The sequence below is a fragment of the Mauremys mutica genome, chromosome 1, assembly GCF_020497125.1.
Source record: "Mauremys mutica isolate MM-2020 ecotype Southern chromosome 1, ASM2049712v1, whole genome shotgun sequence".
NCBI classification, from domain to species: Eukaryota; Metazoa; Chordata; order Testudines; family Geoemydidae; genus Mauremys; species Mauremys mutica.
The window spans coordinates 104,504,820-104,521,871 of NC_059072.1; the positions used below are offsets into that span (position 1 = coordinate 104,504,820).

The 17,052-nt window shown below is 40.3% G+C and overlaps 1 protein-coding gene across 1 annotated transcript in view; it reads right to left on the minus strand.

Annotated features, from left to right (window-relative positions):
* The window catches only part of MKRN1 (makorin ring finger protein 1), a 30,641-nt gene that overhangs the window by 9,800 nt on the left and 3,789 nt on the right, over window positions 1-17,052 (minus strand). Inside the window, exons 2-3 of the mRNA XM_044989287.1 lie at window positions 3,628-3,756; window positions 1,597-1,823 (exon numbers count right to left, since the gene is read on the minus strand). Of these exons, the coding sequence (XP_044845222.1) occupies window positions 1,597-1,823; window positions 3,628-3,756 (356 nt within the window). The remainder of the gene's footprint in view (window positions 1-1,596; window positions 1,824-3,627; window positions 3,757-17,052) is intronic.

The window sequence follows — 17,052 nt, forward strand, 5'->3', positions numbered from 1 at the left end:
TGGGACACCCGCAGAAGGGCTTAAATATAGAACTGTCTCTTTAAAAATGGGACACCTGGTCCCCTAAGCTGACACCACCCCAGTTCATAGCAAAAATTCTTGTTAGTCCCTAAATGCAAGACCCTGCACTTTATACTATTAATTTTAATTCAATTTCTATTACTCCAGTCCTCAAAGTCATCCAGTTCTTTCAGTATCATCCTCTGTATTGATGATGCCTCTCAGCTTTGTTATACTCATGCTCTGGTGACCCTGAGTCTCCATAAATTGTGTCCCTGACCAAGCATGGAAAGGACCCAACCTCAGTAAGACCAAGCAGGTTAAGAATGTTGGCCAGACAGCATTCCTAAATGTCAAGGCACTGAAGAAGAAGAAGAAGAAACATCAAAACACACAGCTCTGCTCTCAGATCCAGTATTCAACTGATTTCACAAGCAGAAGGGTTTTTTGTTTTTTTTAAACTATGCGCCCCTTTGCCCCAGTGAAAACAGAGATCAGCATACTGTCACTATAGATAAGCAGCACTGGAAGAGAAAACAGGTGAGTCTTTATTCCTGTGGATCTACTGGAACATCCACGCTACATGGACCAAATGATTATCTGCAGTTACCAATTCTGATACCTCCAGAACGGAATTCACCCTGCAAGATGACTGCCTTCAAATCAAACAGCACCAAAAGCTGCCCTTTCCTTGAAGTCTTAACTGTGAAATTATTCCCTGTTCACACTAACAGTAGAGGTAGATGGTGGACTCAGTATGCAGATATGAGGGCATCAAGGGTTCCCGCAGGAACAGAACAGGTCTAAAAAAATCTCAGAACTATAATGAGTCAACCCCAAAGTTCTCTCCACCCCAGCCATAATGGTGTGGTGATAACAGCTACTCATGCTCCAAGGTCTTATTTGAAGTTTTTGTTGCCCTGATTCACGGATGCTATATGGCCAGGCAGCAAAACCTCTTCTAAGTAAGCATTTTCAGCCAGCTTGTTTCCTCCTGGGCCTGGGAATAATGGCAACACAAAGATTCTCCAAGGCAGACCAGACAACAGATGTACTGAGCACATATATTTTGGTAACAAGAGCACCCTCTTGAAATCTGATTTCATGCCACCATCATCCATGGTGTCCTACGAAAAGTCAATTACAGAAAGATAGATTCTTCTCTTTCTAGTGTTTATTAAAAAATTGTATATGTACAACAAACACATGCACCCCTTCTTTAAGGGGAGAGGGAACTTGAAGGAGAAGGTTCTGCAACCTACTTAGACCAGGGGGAAAAAAGGAACTGAGGAACTACAGGGTGAGTCCTTCATTATATAGGATCTAGAACATTTGGGTCTGTGCCCCAGGTGCAACATTGTCCCCAATAACTGCTGTGGAATCACTGCACTGGCCATGCAAGAGTGTGCGAGCCAACTTCAGAATAGGGGGATTAAAAACAATTAATGAAGAAGAATATATTCCACTTTAAAAATACAAACATTCACACTCATTACAGATGGCTTAAGATGACAAAACACTGAACAAGTAGTTTGCACACTGCATGTAATTGTGAACCCACAAAAGAAAATTACCGTTATCCCATGATCAGCTTACCACGTCCACAATATGGCTGCCCAGGGACAAATTCTACAGCATTCACCCAGTCTTCAGCACCTGCTCCTGTAGCTGCCAGATCTGTATCTTCAAGGTCAGTCTCACCAGTGCTTGCTTCAAGTGCTTCAGGGACAGACGGGAGGTCTGAAGATGCTGATGGATAAGATTTTGCAGCTGGATTCACAGTAGTCACTTCTTCCCGCTTCAATGGCTTGGTATGTTCATATCTAACAAATTAAATGCTGCATGTAAACTCAGTAAGAAGTCACCCATACAAAAGCCTTGTACAAAGGACTGATATGCAAGCACAGGGAGATGGTGTCACTGAGGCATAATACCAGAGGTGCCCTAGATATTCCAGAGCTAGATTAGAAAAGTGACCCTTTACATAGACACAGTTTACTTTAAAACCTACCAGCACTGTTTAAGGGGACAGTAGCTATTGGTGATTTTGCAGGAGATGAAGCAGTCCACAGCAAATTTGCCTGTGTGCTTCCTACAACTGCTTATTTCAACCATATCTGAAGCTGGCCCTTTCAAAGCATATGCAGATATGCCATTATTGAATACTTCCTACTTGCTCAACATTTCATCATTGTGCCTCATTCAGACATTAAAAACCAAACAGCTACTTTGACTCAGTAAACATACTTTCACCCTCCCCATCCAAACTCCCCGGCCTTAAATCCATGATGAACACAAAAGGTGTCACTATTTACTAATGAGAGCCCTTAATCCCCTATCCACCAAGAGACTGAAAATGTTGCTTCCCTATAAGTCCAAGTCCTGCCAGCCCTCAGGCTCCAGAGACTAGAAAATTAGTTTCATTCGCAGATCTAAGATTTATTTTTCTGTTAATATTTCAGAGATATTGCCAAAAAGATTTTTACACTGATGGGACAGTTAATGAAGAAGATACAATTGTTAAAACATAAAAAGCGGAGAAGTGCTCAGTCTGACTGGAGAGGGTGTCCTAGTTTTGTGTAAATCAGTAACATTCTCAAAGGGAAGTCAACCATGCCTCTCAGCATGGTTCCCTTGCTCTTTCAATTGAGAATCTTAAGCCTTCACACCTACGCACATCTTCAAATGGATGATGACTAAGTGATATAGGCCAGCATATAAAAACGGCTGTTCAGAGATTTCCCAGGTTTACATTCATATAATAGTAATTCCACTATCCATGAGAGAGAAAAAAAGATTAGATTTTGTACTAGGTTTTATTTTGGTAACATTAGTGTTTCTGCAGTGTGCAACTGTACATAATCATGCAATAAATATTTGACTATATGCAGGTTTCAATAACTGTTAAGTCAGAGACCTAAGAGTAGTCTTTGAAGTTTATTCAATTTATGACTGTTTAGCCTTGCTAAACCCGGTCCACACTGGGACAATGTCAAAATCCTTTGCATGCACACTCCTCTTGTTGGAGAGTTACAGGCCTCTGATTTTAAGTAAGGTTAAGTTTGCATCAGCAAGTTCGCATCTGTTTGCACAGACAATACTTTAGATGCCTTGCTACTATACTTCAAAGTTACATTCCCTAGAAAGGGCCTCAAAAGTGTCACATGCTCACTTTTCAACAGCTATGAGTACAATCAGAAGCACTGCTGAAAGGGGAATCGGTTATTTCTGAAGACAATGACCCACTTATCAAGTGTAACTGATTATCTCACCAGCCTTGTCAGTTTGAAAGTTATCTAATTATGCAACTGTTAGATCTGAATTCTGCTTGTGTCTGAACAATGGTCTCCCCCCTCCCTTTTGCCTGTTTATTCCTGCTGTGAAGTAAACAATACATTTGAGACGTCACTGTAGGACTCAGCAAAAGGGAGGAGGTAGGCTGCGAAGGAGAGATTCTTATTAAAACAATTTGGCAGTTTCAATGGAATATAGGAAAATATTGCTCAAGTTTTGTTTTATCTCTTATTTTCTCCCATTAATAGACAACCTTCGCTGAGTCTTCCACACTGGAACTTGAGGATGAAAGTCCCTCTTTCAAAGAAATAACAATCAGCAATATTTCCTTACCGGCAACGATCTCCGTAAGCACAGCATCCTCGCTGATAATACCTGCATACCATAACAGACTGACTTGTGGAGAGATCATGGGAGTAACGGCAGTTGTTCCCTTCCTTGCAAACCCCATGCATGAAATACCTGCAAGACGAAAGATTACAGAAGTGAACCAATGGAAGAGAGCTGTGCAGATTAGGATTTTCAGATATATTACCATACAAGTAAATGTAAATGAAATGAAAGCAATGTTGAATTAATAAGAACTTCAGCAATAAAGAGTGATGAGCGCTTGGACCACATGCCACTGTAAGGCTATAAATAAAGTTTAAATGAAGGTGGTTAAGAGTAAATCATGGTGAGAGGTACTCCATTTTAAATGCACCTGGGTTGTACTTTTAAATTTAAGATTATGTTGTTAGACTGCCAAGAGGAAAAAAAAGCCAGTGAGCCACATGCTGCCCCGATACACTGGTGCAGAGGGTAGCAAAACCCAGAAGAAGGAAATTGGAACACCAATTCTGTGAGGAGAGTAACAGTTTATTCTCTCACTTTGACCCAGGTACCACAGAAGCCCACTGATGGCTCTGGGCCAGGGAAAAGCCAGGGGGCTGAAATCTACCTGAAAGATACTGTTTGTTCAACCAGCTGTAACATCACCTCTAATAATGCAACCTCTATCACTGAGGCCTGCAGTGCTGTCACTGACAAGACCACATCAGCAAAGTTTCTGAAGGAGCTAAGCTGCCATTAGTGAAGTCAGGATCCAAAGGAACCTTGCAGAAGTACTTTGCCTCAATAGTATGCTTCTGCTGCCAGCAAGCATCATGAAATCAGCACCAATTTTGGGCCATCAGTGAATTCAGATGGCTGAACTCCCTGGAAATCCTGCTCCTTACCGGATGATTTGGAAGAAACTGAGTTTCCTACCCCATATAGATAGTGAAGCCCTTCATTCAACCTTTAAAGATAATGTTCAAAGTTAGCTTAAATATTGTAAACAAAATTAACTTGAATATTATAGTTATAATTAAACTTAACGCAACATTGTTCTTGAGATTCAAAAGTCAGGAAATTCAAAGTTCTGACTACATAAGTCACATTGGACATATTTTAGAATACCATATAGGGTGCTTACTTATGCCTACATATGTCACTGAAAGGCAGCTTGAGATAACATTATGGCTCAAACTATAAACACAAGTATAGATTCATATTCAAGATACTAGAAACTGAGTCATGACACAAGTGTTCAGATTCCAAAATGAGCATTTATAAATTTATATTAAGGCAAGATAATCTTTAAATTTAGCTGGAAGCAATAAGCAAAACAGAACACATTATTACATACTGAGAGACTGAACTAGAAAAAATAGCAACACAAACTTCTTCTATTTTATAAGTAAAGTCGCTTCTCAAATCAGAAAACTTTAGCTATCAGAAACTCTTGACAACTATACTGCTTTCGATATTTTCGAGAAAGTCAATAAACTAGAAATGTTCAAGAGAGGGTGTAAATTTGAGACAACACACCCCACTCCCAATTTACCATCTCAGGATCAAAATATACAAGTTGGTTTATAGCAATGAACCCTCGTACAATACTTCAACAAAGACCAATTTAGTCCTTTTACCGAGGGTGTCCCTGAATTCTAAGTTAGTCCTAATGACACACTGCCTTGTAGCAACCGCTGTTTCTGAAGGGTTGGAATTGCACATACATGGAGAACTAATTAATTTGGTTGTAACATGATTCAAATACAGATTCTTGGTGTCCTTTCAAGTTTTAACTGTTTTATGAAACTTATGTGATCATCGAGGTCTGTGGCAGATTTTGCTGATGTGTCAAATGGAAATTAGCACAGTTGGAATTAGTAGTTGGACCAAGCAGAGTTCTTTAGGAACCCTCCCACCCCCGATTCCCAGCATGAAGGCTAGACTCCATCTTTAAGCCAGTCTTCTTTCTGCCTCCCAATGAGCAGAACTGGCTTGAAAAGCTGCATGAGACACAATAGCACATGGAGAGGAAAACTGAAAATATACTCAAAACTCAACTGAGTAATTTGGATGGCCAGGACTGAGGCTAGAGTGGAATATGTGAAATGACCAGTGTCCAACTGGAAGAGGCTACCAGGAAAGGTTACGAGTATGTACAACTGTAACTGTCGGTTCTTCAATAACTCCATATTAAGCACCAAAATTACTCAAGTTCTGGAATTCATCTTGTTAAGCCAGGAAAGCCCAAACTTGTCAGATGCCAAGCATCCACATAATATCTTGCAGGACCAGGTCTCAGGTTTCTACCAAAGATTTTTTTGAAACTGCATTTTAAAAATGGTCCCTTGCACACAGAAGAGGGTCATTTAATCCCACAAGAGAAAGCATGTCACATAGCAGTGGCCAAGACTTGTATCAGCACAATTTGGAACATGGAGGATGGAAGTAGCCAGCTGACTCACGCTCATCTTCTGTGAAGCCTGTTTAGAAATGAAGATATGGCAATCAAACATAGTGAGATGGTCCTCCTATATTCTACAGCATATTGGACATAAATTCTGCAGACATTTCAAATGCCTGCAGCAATGTAAAATGAAAAAGCACAAGCACAAGCCCCACATCCACCCCAATGAAAGACTTTGCTTATAAATATTGAATGGTTGGTGTTGTCCGTAGGCTATTTTCCTCACTTTATTTTATTATGAGCCAAATGCCGCACCATGCTCCAGTTCACACTCCATCTGCAATCCACATGCGTATCACCTATTGAGCCTGACCTCTACTTCACCCACTTTTCACAAGACTTAACTCAGCCCAGGTCTACACTAGCTGGGGGGTTGACCTAAAATACGCAACTTCAGCTACGTGAATAGCGTAGCTGAAGTCAGCGTATCTTAGGTTGACTTACCTGGCCACGAGGATGGCAGCGAGTTGACCACTGCCACTCCCCCGTCGACTCCACTTCTGCCTCTCGCGAGCTGGAGTTCAAGTCAATGGGGAGCGCGATCGGGGATCAATTTTATCGCGTCTACACTAGACACGATAAATCGACCTCCAATGGATCGATCACTACCTGCCGGATGGGCAGGTAGTGAAGGCCTGCTCATAGCCTTAGCCTTTTTTGAGTGCAGCTGTGCAATAGAAGTTTTTCTGAGAACTATCCACGGTGACGCCAAGATCTCTTTCTTTAGTGGTAATAGCTAATTTTGGACTCATCATTGTATATGTATAGTTGGGATTATGCTTTCAAGTGTGCATTGCTTTGAATTTATCAACACTGATTTCATCTGCCATTTTCTTGTCCAGTCAGTCACTGTTTTGTGAGATCCCCCTGTAACTCCTTGCCGTCTGCTTTGGACTTACCGATCTTGAATAATTTTGTACTGTCTGCAAATTTTGCCACTTCACTGTTCAGTCTCTTTTCTAGGTCATTAATGAACATGTTGAACAGCACATATCCAAGTACAGAGCCTTGGGTGGATCACACTGTTCACCTCTCTGCATTGTGAAAACTGACTATTTATTCTTACCCTTTGTTTCCTATCTTTTAACCAGTTACTGATCCATGAGAGGACTTTCCCTCCATCACCTGGCGATTAAGTTTCCTTAAAAACCTTCAATGAGGTACCTTATCAAAGGCTTTCTGAAAATTCAAGTATACTACATCAAGTAGAAAGAACAGGAGTACTTGTGGCACCTCAGAGACTAGCAAATTTATCTGAGCATAAGCTTTCGTGGGCTACAGACCACTTCATCGGATGCACAGAATGGAACATACAGTAAGAAGATATTTATACATAAAGAGAACATGAAAAGGCGGAAGTACCCATACCACTGTAAGAGGCTAATTAATTAAGAGAAGCTATTATCAGCAGGGCAGAAAAACTTTTGAAGCGATAATCAAGATGGCCAATTTCGGACAGTTGACACGAAGGCATGAGGATACTTTAACATGGGGAAATAGATTCAATTAGTGTAATGACCGAGCCATTCCCAGTCTCTGTTCAAACCTAAGTTAATGGTATCTAGTTTGCATATTAATTCAAGTTCAGCAGCTTCTCGTTGGAGTCTGTTTTTGAAGCTTTTCTGTTGCAAAATTGCCACCTTAACGTCTGTCACTGAGTGATTAGAGAAGTTGAAGTGTTCTCCTACTGGTTTTTGAGTGTAGGTCACTCTTATCCACATACTTGCTGACTCCCTCAAAATAATACTAATAGATTGATTGAAACTATAGTAAAGAAAAGAATTATCAGACACATACATAAACTCAAATTGTTGGGGAAGAGTCAACATGGCTTTTGTAAAAGGAAATCATGCCTCACCAATTTGTCCTGTACTGAAGTTAGGCTCACTGGCCTGTAATTATCAGGATCACCTCACCGGCACTGCATTAGTTCCCTTCCAGTCATCTGTTGCAGAGGCTCGTTTCAGCGATAGGTTACAGACTACAGTTAGTAGTTCTGCAATTCCATATTTAAGTTCCTTCAGAACTCTTGGGTGAATACCATCTGTTCTTGATGACTTATTACTTTTTAAATTTATCAATTTGTTCTAAAAACCTCTTCTATTGGCACATCATTGTTGGACAGCATTTTAGAGCTATCCTTTTTTGGGTGACAAATCTATCTGGGTATCTTCCTCATATCCTCTGCAGTGGAGACTGAAGCAAAGAATTCATGTAGCTTCTTTGCAATGGCCTTGTTTCCTTTGACCACTCCCACAACGCTTTGGTCATCTAGTGGCCCCGCTGCCTGTTTGCCAGGCTTCCTGCTTCTGAGGTACTTAAAACATAATTTCTTACTGTTAGTTTGTGTGTCTCTGGCAAGTTGCTTCTCAAATTCTTTATTGGCCTGCCTTATTATATTTTTACACCTAACCTGCCAGAGTTTGTGAATGTTATTACTCTCACTAGAATTTGACTTCTGAACTTTAAAGGATGCTTTTTTGCCTCTAATGGCCTCCATTATGCAGCTGTTTAGCCATGGTGACATTCTTTTGGTCCTCCTGCCATCTTTTTTATTTGGGGTAGACGTTTAGTCTGAGCCTCTATTATGCAATTAAAGTAGTCTCCATGCTGCTTACAGGCATTTTATTCTTGTCACTGCTCTTTTTAATTTCTATCTAGTGTCCTCCTACTTGTGCAGTTGCCCCTTTTAAAATTAAATGTCATTGTGGTGAGTTTTTTGGTACTCCGCCCTCCCCCAAAAGGATGCTAAACAAAATTTAATTATATTATGGTCACTATTACTGAGCCATTCAGCTACAGCTACCTCTTGACCCTGTGCTTCACTTAGGACTAAATCAAGAATTGCCTCTCCTCTTGTGGGTTATAGGACTAGTTGCTCCAAGAAGCAGTCATTTATGGCATCTAGAAATTTTATCTCTGCATTGCGCCACGAGGTGACTGTCAGTCAATATGAGGATAGTTGAAATCACCATTATATCGTTTTCTGGTTTTGTAGCCTCTTTAACCTCCCTTAGCATTTCACAACCAATGCCATCATCCTGATCAGATGATCTGTAGTATAAGCCTACTGCTATAATCTTATTATTCAAGCATGGAATTTCTATCTACAGAGATTCTATGGTACGGTTTGAGTCATTTAAGATTTTAATTTTGATTCCCCCCCCACACTTTTTTTTTTTAAACATACTGCCACTGCTTTAGCAGCATGACCTCTTCACCAATATGACCTACTCTATCATTCCTATTTGTATTCTATTTCCATTTTTTATTTTTTTAATTTTAAGTGTAACCAACTGTGAATTGCCTGGATATAAAACTAAGTATCCTATTGAAGATTTTCACTTAATAGAATTATTTACAAACTTAACTATAACTTAAAGCTCATCTGAGAAGAGAACAAGTATGTTTGTAACCGACTATTCCAAAAAATGGTCACTTCCACATTTGAGTGCAGATAGCCAGTCCTGAATTATAAGTTTGTATTTGCTTTTCCAGTAGCTCCTGTTATACATCAAATGTCTTATCAATAGTACAACTATTAGTCAAGTCAATACGCAACATTTCCTTTCCATGGATTTGGAAGGTCTTTTTAATAGATTTGTCTGTTCAAGTATATCAGTTCTGAATTTAGTGTACTTCATTCTGTCTCCAAGTAGCTCCATTTTGTTTTTTCAGCCACTGCCTCCACCCTTTTCAATTCAGTGACGTTGACCTCTATGTGGGCCCTGTGAAAATGGATCTAGTTCCTCTTCAGAGGATGCCCAAATGCCAACTAAGGAGAAAATATGTATACAATTGTTATTAGCACCTTTTGACATTTTAAGGTGCTGCCTGGGGACTGTGCCAATCTTTAAATTCAGAAAGCCACACAAATCTGTCAGATCATGCTCGTTTGTATTTGTTTAGTGTCCTGGGACTCAAAGAAACTTGCATGCTTGTTATGAACTAAAAAAACCCTCTCATTTTATTTCTGAACATACTATCTATGTTTTAACAAATATTTTTCTTCCTTTCTTTTTTTCTTATCCATCTGAAAAAGATATATTTTTCTATTTGTTTCAGATTAAGTTAACAAGCTAACCAGGCTCCATGGCCACTTCACTGTACTCCAGTAACAGATACCAGGGACGGAATTCATTAGTTTAACTGAGTTCCCTCTGCTGGCTAGGCAGCTGCTTCTAGAGCATAGATAAATGGTCTAAGTTTTCAGCAAAGATGGTGAATTGAGAAGTGGGTATATGTGTATACAGATCATTCAAAAGACGTTATGAGCCAGTTCATATAATTTTTATAGGTAGCAATATAAGACTTCACTAGGATCAAAGAAATTGAGTTAGTAGTCCGTTGGGGGGCGGGGGGGGGGGGGGAGGAGAGAGAAGAGAACAATAAAGAAGTGTGAGAACACACAAAAACATTTGAAGTTAACATTACAGTTCCTAAATCAGAGAATCCAGGTCAATTAGAGAGAAATCTACTATAGTCATTCAAACAAACAAACGCTCTCTTGGAAAGAGTTATCCTTCTAAAAACAGAAGGAAAACACAGTAAGTTTAATAAAGGCTAGTATTCTCCTTTCAAGAAGATAGCATTTCATGAAAGGATCAGAATACTCAGTAAAAACAAACAGTCTTTTAAAACACAGTTGTTTCATGAGTGCTCTTTATTCAGAAGTTACAATTAATTCCTAAATGGGAGGGTTGTGTGTTATTCACAAAGAAAAACAAGACTATATTCAAATACAGATATGTAACCAGGGCCGCCCAGAGGATTCAGGGGGCCTGAGGCAAAGCGGGGGAGCTGTGGTGCTTGTACTCACACGGCAGTGGTCCGGGTCTATTGCGGTGGCGGGGGGGCCCTTCAGTCACTCCGCGTCTTCAGCAGCACTGAAGGGCCCCCCGCCGCCGAAATGCCGCCGAAGACCCGGACCGCCGCTGGGCCAGGGCTCGCGGGGCCCCCGCGGGGCCCAGGGCAAATTACCCCACTTGCTTCCCCCGCCCCGCCAGCGGCCCTATATGTAACTGACAAAATCTAGATATTATAATTTATTACCAAGATAACAAGTCATTCACCTAGCCATTGTTCATCTGTTTTCCCCCAAAAAAGTTGTCATTCTTCTGCAAGTCTTACACTGTCTAAAGAAGCAGCCAAACACCTGTTAATACTGCTGTTATTAAAAAGAGTGAATGCTAGATTTGTTCTATTCCATTCCCTTTAAGAACTACCATCCTCCAACAGGTATGCAAGAATTTACTTCAGGTAGAAATGGAAAATTGTTTGTTCTTAACATTCAGAACACTTTGTACAAACTACTGATAGTGATCTAGCAAGCCATCATATCAGTTTCATTCAAATCCTCCAGTCTGTTTATGGAAAAAAGGACACTAATACATATCCTTATCTAAAGATTAAGTAGGGGATGCTTCAAAATAAAGAGGGCAAGAGAGCCAATATTCATATTGCACTGTGAAAGTGTTGGAAGATACACCTCTACCCCGCTATAACGTGACCCGATATAACACGAATTTGGATATAACGCGGTAAAGCAGCACTCTGGGTGGGCGGGGCTGCGCACTCCAGAGGATCAAAGCAAGGTCAATATAACACGGTTTCACCTATAACGCGGTCAGATTTTTTGGCTCCTGAGGACAGCGTTATATTGGAGGAGAGGTGTATTAACAAATGGTGGTAGTTTTCCAGAAAAAGAAAAATGGTACAGTTTACGTGACAATAGCTCTTAGTACAGTTAACTATATTTCTATCATATGGTTTGACAGACTCTGCCATATTTCTTGTAAACTGAGATTAAGAGAAACATTTCATGAGACTCATTAAGAAATTCTACATTTTAGTTGACTGCACAGAAAGTACCCCTAGATTTATGGTGCACTGCTTGTAGCATTATTACCAACAAGAAGAAACCCCACAGTAAGTTTCTGATAATTGGTCAAAGCATCAGTTAATACATAATTTTAATCCCTTCAGTTTTGGTTCCAGAAATACACAAGTGGAAGATCCGCAAAAATGGAACAAAAGGGACAAACTAAGGTTCTTCACTCTGTTCACCTTGTCGTCCTCCTCCCCGCCCCACCCCCATCATCTAATGGACACTGTATTTGTAATATACCATGGCTGAGTAATCAACAGATTAACAAATCATACGTTCAAGGGAGAGCTGAAAACTCAGATGAGTGACACGAAGTTTTTGTCCACCATTCTAGGCACTTTCCACCTGTTTGGATAAAACAATATCATTTGCAGTTAGGGAATTCCCTACCTAGCCATAGGTATGAAGAATCTATACTAGAGGCTTTAACTGCCCCCCTCAAAAAAAAAAATCAGCAAAAGGTACTACAATAGAACCTGCTTGAAAAACATACAAGAATTCAAGCAGAATATTTGTTGGGAGACAGTGTCACACTATTACTAAGAAAGGAAGTAGCTCAAAATACTTGGGTTTGAAGAAATACTCTATAGCTAAGAGAAGGTTTTACTGAAAACTTCAAAGGATGGGAGCATGTCTAAAATATTCTCTATTTGATTAGTTCTAGTCAAGTGGCAGACCAGTTTTTCTTGGAGTGCCTAAGAGGTAATTTAAATTCCCTCTGAGTCAAACACTGAGTTGCTTATGGAAGGCATCCAACTAAAATTTATTTTATGTATTTAAAAAAAAATTGTATCTCACTTGTGATCTAGGGCTTGATCCTGCAAGATGGATTAGTCTCATGCTTAAAGTTAAGCAGGTGCTTAACTGCATTGTGACTGGGGCCAGAGAACTGAGCATCTTGCAAGAACAAGCCGCTGGCTGCTGATGGCATATCAAACAGTACTGATGCGCGCACAGTTCAATCTCTTCCCAGGACAAAATTGCTGTGGCACTCCCCCTCTAGAATGAGTTGGGTGCAGCTGATTATCCAACAAAACTTGAAGTGCAATTGTGGCGGGATCCCCAGGGTGGGACTGCTGAGCCCTTTGTCCTCCCAACCTGGGCTCCCTCTCACACTGTGATGCGTGACAAGCTGCAAACTGCTCCAGGTACTGAACTTACACAGACATCCACAGGAAAGGACATACCCAGCTGAGTTACATGAAGACTTCTTCCAGCCACTCATGAACTAACAATAGAGAGGCTCCAGCCAATTCACACAGTTCCCCAGCCTAGGACCCTAGAGCTGTACGGTCTTGCCTTGGTCGGAAACCTGACCAGTGTAAGTTTATTACCCAGTCCACCCCTACTTCGATGTGGAGAGGACATGCACCGGCTTTTGTACACTGAGCAAAGGTTTCCCAAGCACTTCAAGCAAAAGACACTGTTTCTGGTAAAATATAAAACAGGTTTATTAACTACAAGTGGTACACATGAAAGGACAGAGATGGTTACCAAAGAAAATAAAAATAGTGCACAATCTAAATCTTGATCCAAATACTGTCTGGTGTGATAAGGTTTAAGCAATGTTCTCACCCCCCACTGGATGTTAAAGTCCCTAATGCACAGCCTTCCCTCCTGAAGCCTGGACCAGTCTCCTTAGATGATCTTCGTCTTCTCAGCTTCCCTATTGTTTCCAGTGTAGGTGGGCGAGGAGAAAGGCCCTCTCATGCTGCAACTGTTCCTTATTTTATACCCTTGGCCCATGTGCCTGGCAGACACTAAGCCCACACATGTCCTGATGCGCTTTGCTGAGTCACAGTAAACAAGCAGCCCCCAGGTCACAGTGCAGTTCCCCTTGTGTGGTGTTTGCATAGTTGAGTCATACAGTCGTAATGAGAACGAGGAATACTTGTGGCACCTTAGAGACTAACAAATTTATTTGGGCACAAGCTTTTGTGGGCTAAAACCCACTTCATCAGATGTATGCAGTGGAAAATACAGTAAGATATATACACACAGAACATGAAAAATGGGTGTTGCCATACCAACTATAATGAGACTAATCAATTAAAGTGAGCAGGAGAAAAAAAACTTTTGTAGTGATAATCAGGATGGCCCATTTCCAACAGCTGACAAGAAGGTGTGAGTAACGGTAAGGGAAAAATTAGCATGGGGAAATAGTTTTTACTTTGTGTAATGACCCATCCATTCCCAGTTGTAATGGGCAGTCAACACCCATCTGGCCAAGGATTCTCTGTCTGCCACTAGCAAACTTACAGCATATTTCAGTAACAATACAGCACAATCTCATAATTGTATACATACTAGTGATAAATATATTTAGACAAAATAACAGGTTTCAGCAGATTATGACCTTTCATATGATAACTCACATGGCATGCTTTGTATGAAATATCACAACCATATATGAATGATGAATATGGGTGTTACAGGGTGTCATTCTGAGGTACAGTGTGTCACAGTAACTGTCAGGGGGTTCCTTCCCCACTCTGAACTCTGGGGTACAGATGTGGATACCCACATGAAAGACCCCCTAAGCTTATTTTTACCAGCTTAGGTTAAAACTTCCCCAAGGCACAAATTCCTGTCTAGCCTTAGTATCGCTGCTACCACCAAGTGATTTAAACAAACATTTAGGGAGGGCCACTTGGAGCCCTACCTTCCCCAAATATCCCCCCAAGCCCTACACCCCCTTTCCTGGGGGATGCTTGAGAATAATATCCTCAACAATTGGTAAAGGTGAACACAGACCCAAACCCTTGGATCTTAAGAACAATGGAAAAAATCAATCAGGTTCTTAAAAGAAGAATTTTAATTAAAGAAAAGGTAAAAGAATCACCTCTGTAAAATCAGGATGGTAAGTACTTTACAGAATAACAAAAGACTCAAGAACACAAAGGATTTCCCCTCTAGGCAAAACCTTAAAGTTACAAAAACAGGGATAAACCTCCCTCTTAGCACAGGGAAAATTCACAAGCTAAAACAAAAAGTAATCTAACGCATTTCTTTTCTGCTATTACTTACTATTTCTGCAAGACTAGATGCTTAGTTCAGATATACTTAAGAAGATGTAATTTTCCTGCCTGGTTTCTTGGCCAGCTCAGAGAGTCAGACCAAAACCTTCCCCCACAGATTTGAAAGTATCTTCTCCCCTTATTGGTCCTTTTGGTCAGGTGTCACCCAGGTTATCTGAGCTTCTTAACCCTTTACAGGTAAAAGAGGAATTAACCCTTTACAGGGTAAAGCAGGATTTTATGCTACCCTTAGCTGTATGTTTATGACAGTAACCATTACTCCTTTCATTTCCACCCATACCCATTTCAGTGACTACCTAACATCAAAAAGAACACAGATCTACAGGGCATATGATCTTACACAGAGAAGGTATTAAGATTGTTGCTTTGGAATGTTATAGTGGAATTGCATCTACTAGAAACCTTTACCACAAGCTGTAAAGCAGAGGGAGAGTTCCCTATACTCAAGTCTTGAATCTCTGTGGATAACCATCCACAACTTTCACACAGTACTGAAGTGTTGCTGACAACACAACTCCTCATCTAGAATAGTTATCTAGAATATTTCAACCTTGTTTCTTCCTCCTCCTGCTCCCTAACCTCAAAATATTAAAACCTTAAGAATCTTCCCATCTTTGTTTCAATATTACATTTTGTACCAGGGATTGAGACCATCTGCCTAATAGCTGACTGATATCCATCTGAGGTTAAGCTCTTCAACATGATGCAAGAGATTAAAACATCCGTCAGAGCAAACTACTTGCTCTGGACTTCCTTAGGGTAAGAGAAGCATTTCTCATGAGTATTTAAGATCAAAGAAACAGCTTCTTGAGACAAGCCAGTAATCATCTTTGTTTAGGAAGACTATTATGTCCTGTCACATTTCATGGTAAGATTCAGGCTTGTTTTACTAGAACTAAAATAAAATTTCAGAGCAAGAACCAAGCCTTTTTGCCCCAACTAACAAGGTACAATAAAAACCACTCAAAGCAATGGCAACAAAAATTCTCTACTACTGAACCCTATTAGCAAATTGAACTTAGGCAAACTATTCTTTTCACACGTTCACAAAAGCTCGGAAGTGCAACGTACATTTCGCTTTAAAAATCAAGAAATTCACCAGGAAATAAATAAATAAATAAATAAATCAGGTAACTAGAAAGTTACTGAAACAGAACAAATTCCTCCCCATCACTCTTCGCATCATCATTCATCCACAGCTAATATCACAGTTTTTCTGCAAATCTTGCATTAGAGCACATCAGGTTAGCAGTTATCAAAGAGCAACTTTTGATAGCCTACTATTAACTTGTGGTTGCATGCGTCTGATAAACCGTGTAATTCCAGGTCTATTTCTACTACACTCAACAAAATTCTGTGGGCTTGAATACCTTTATATACAAGTAATTATGTATGGCCATTAGGCTGGGCAATATTGACACTGATAGGTGTGATACTTATGTACCATGGCAGCAGGTGCTTTCAAAATGACATGACTAGATAACTCATCCATTCATCTGAGCAAATTGCAAACAAGAACGAACACACACCAGATCACTAGTTTATTTAATTTCATGTAACCAGCTTGGCCTTCAGAAATTAATAGGCTACATTCTGTATATTGAAGACAAACTGTTTCCTTCTCTTCCAGTCCACTTAGTACATAGCTAGGCACAGTTCTCTGCCATTTCTCCTCCTGCTGCTTCACATTCAACAGCTCCGCACTGAGTCTATAAGCATGTTCAACTGCCTTTGAGATTAATGGGAGTTTCACTTGTGACTAGAGTAGAGCAGACCCAATAGTCCATGCTAAGAGCACACTTACAAAAATGTACCAGCCAGCCCTCAATACTCCCCCACTATGTAATCTTATCAGATTTGGGATTCCTTCCACTAGAGGTACCCCAAAATATCTACACTAATAGCACAAGTGAGACAACCTCTTAGCTTCCAAGGAGTCAGACATGGCCATGGCTCACATTATTTTAAATAGACCAGACTTCCAGCTTGCCAGTTCTCTTACAGGATCTAGCTTTCCTTATCCAAGTAGTCACATCATTTTACAGCTCCCCATC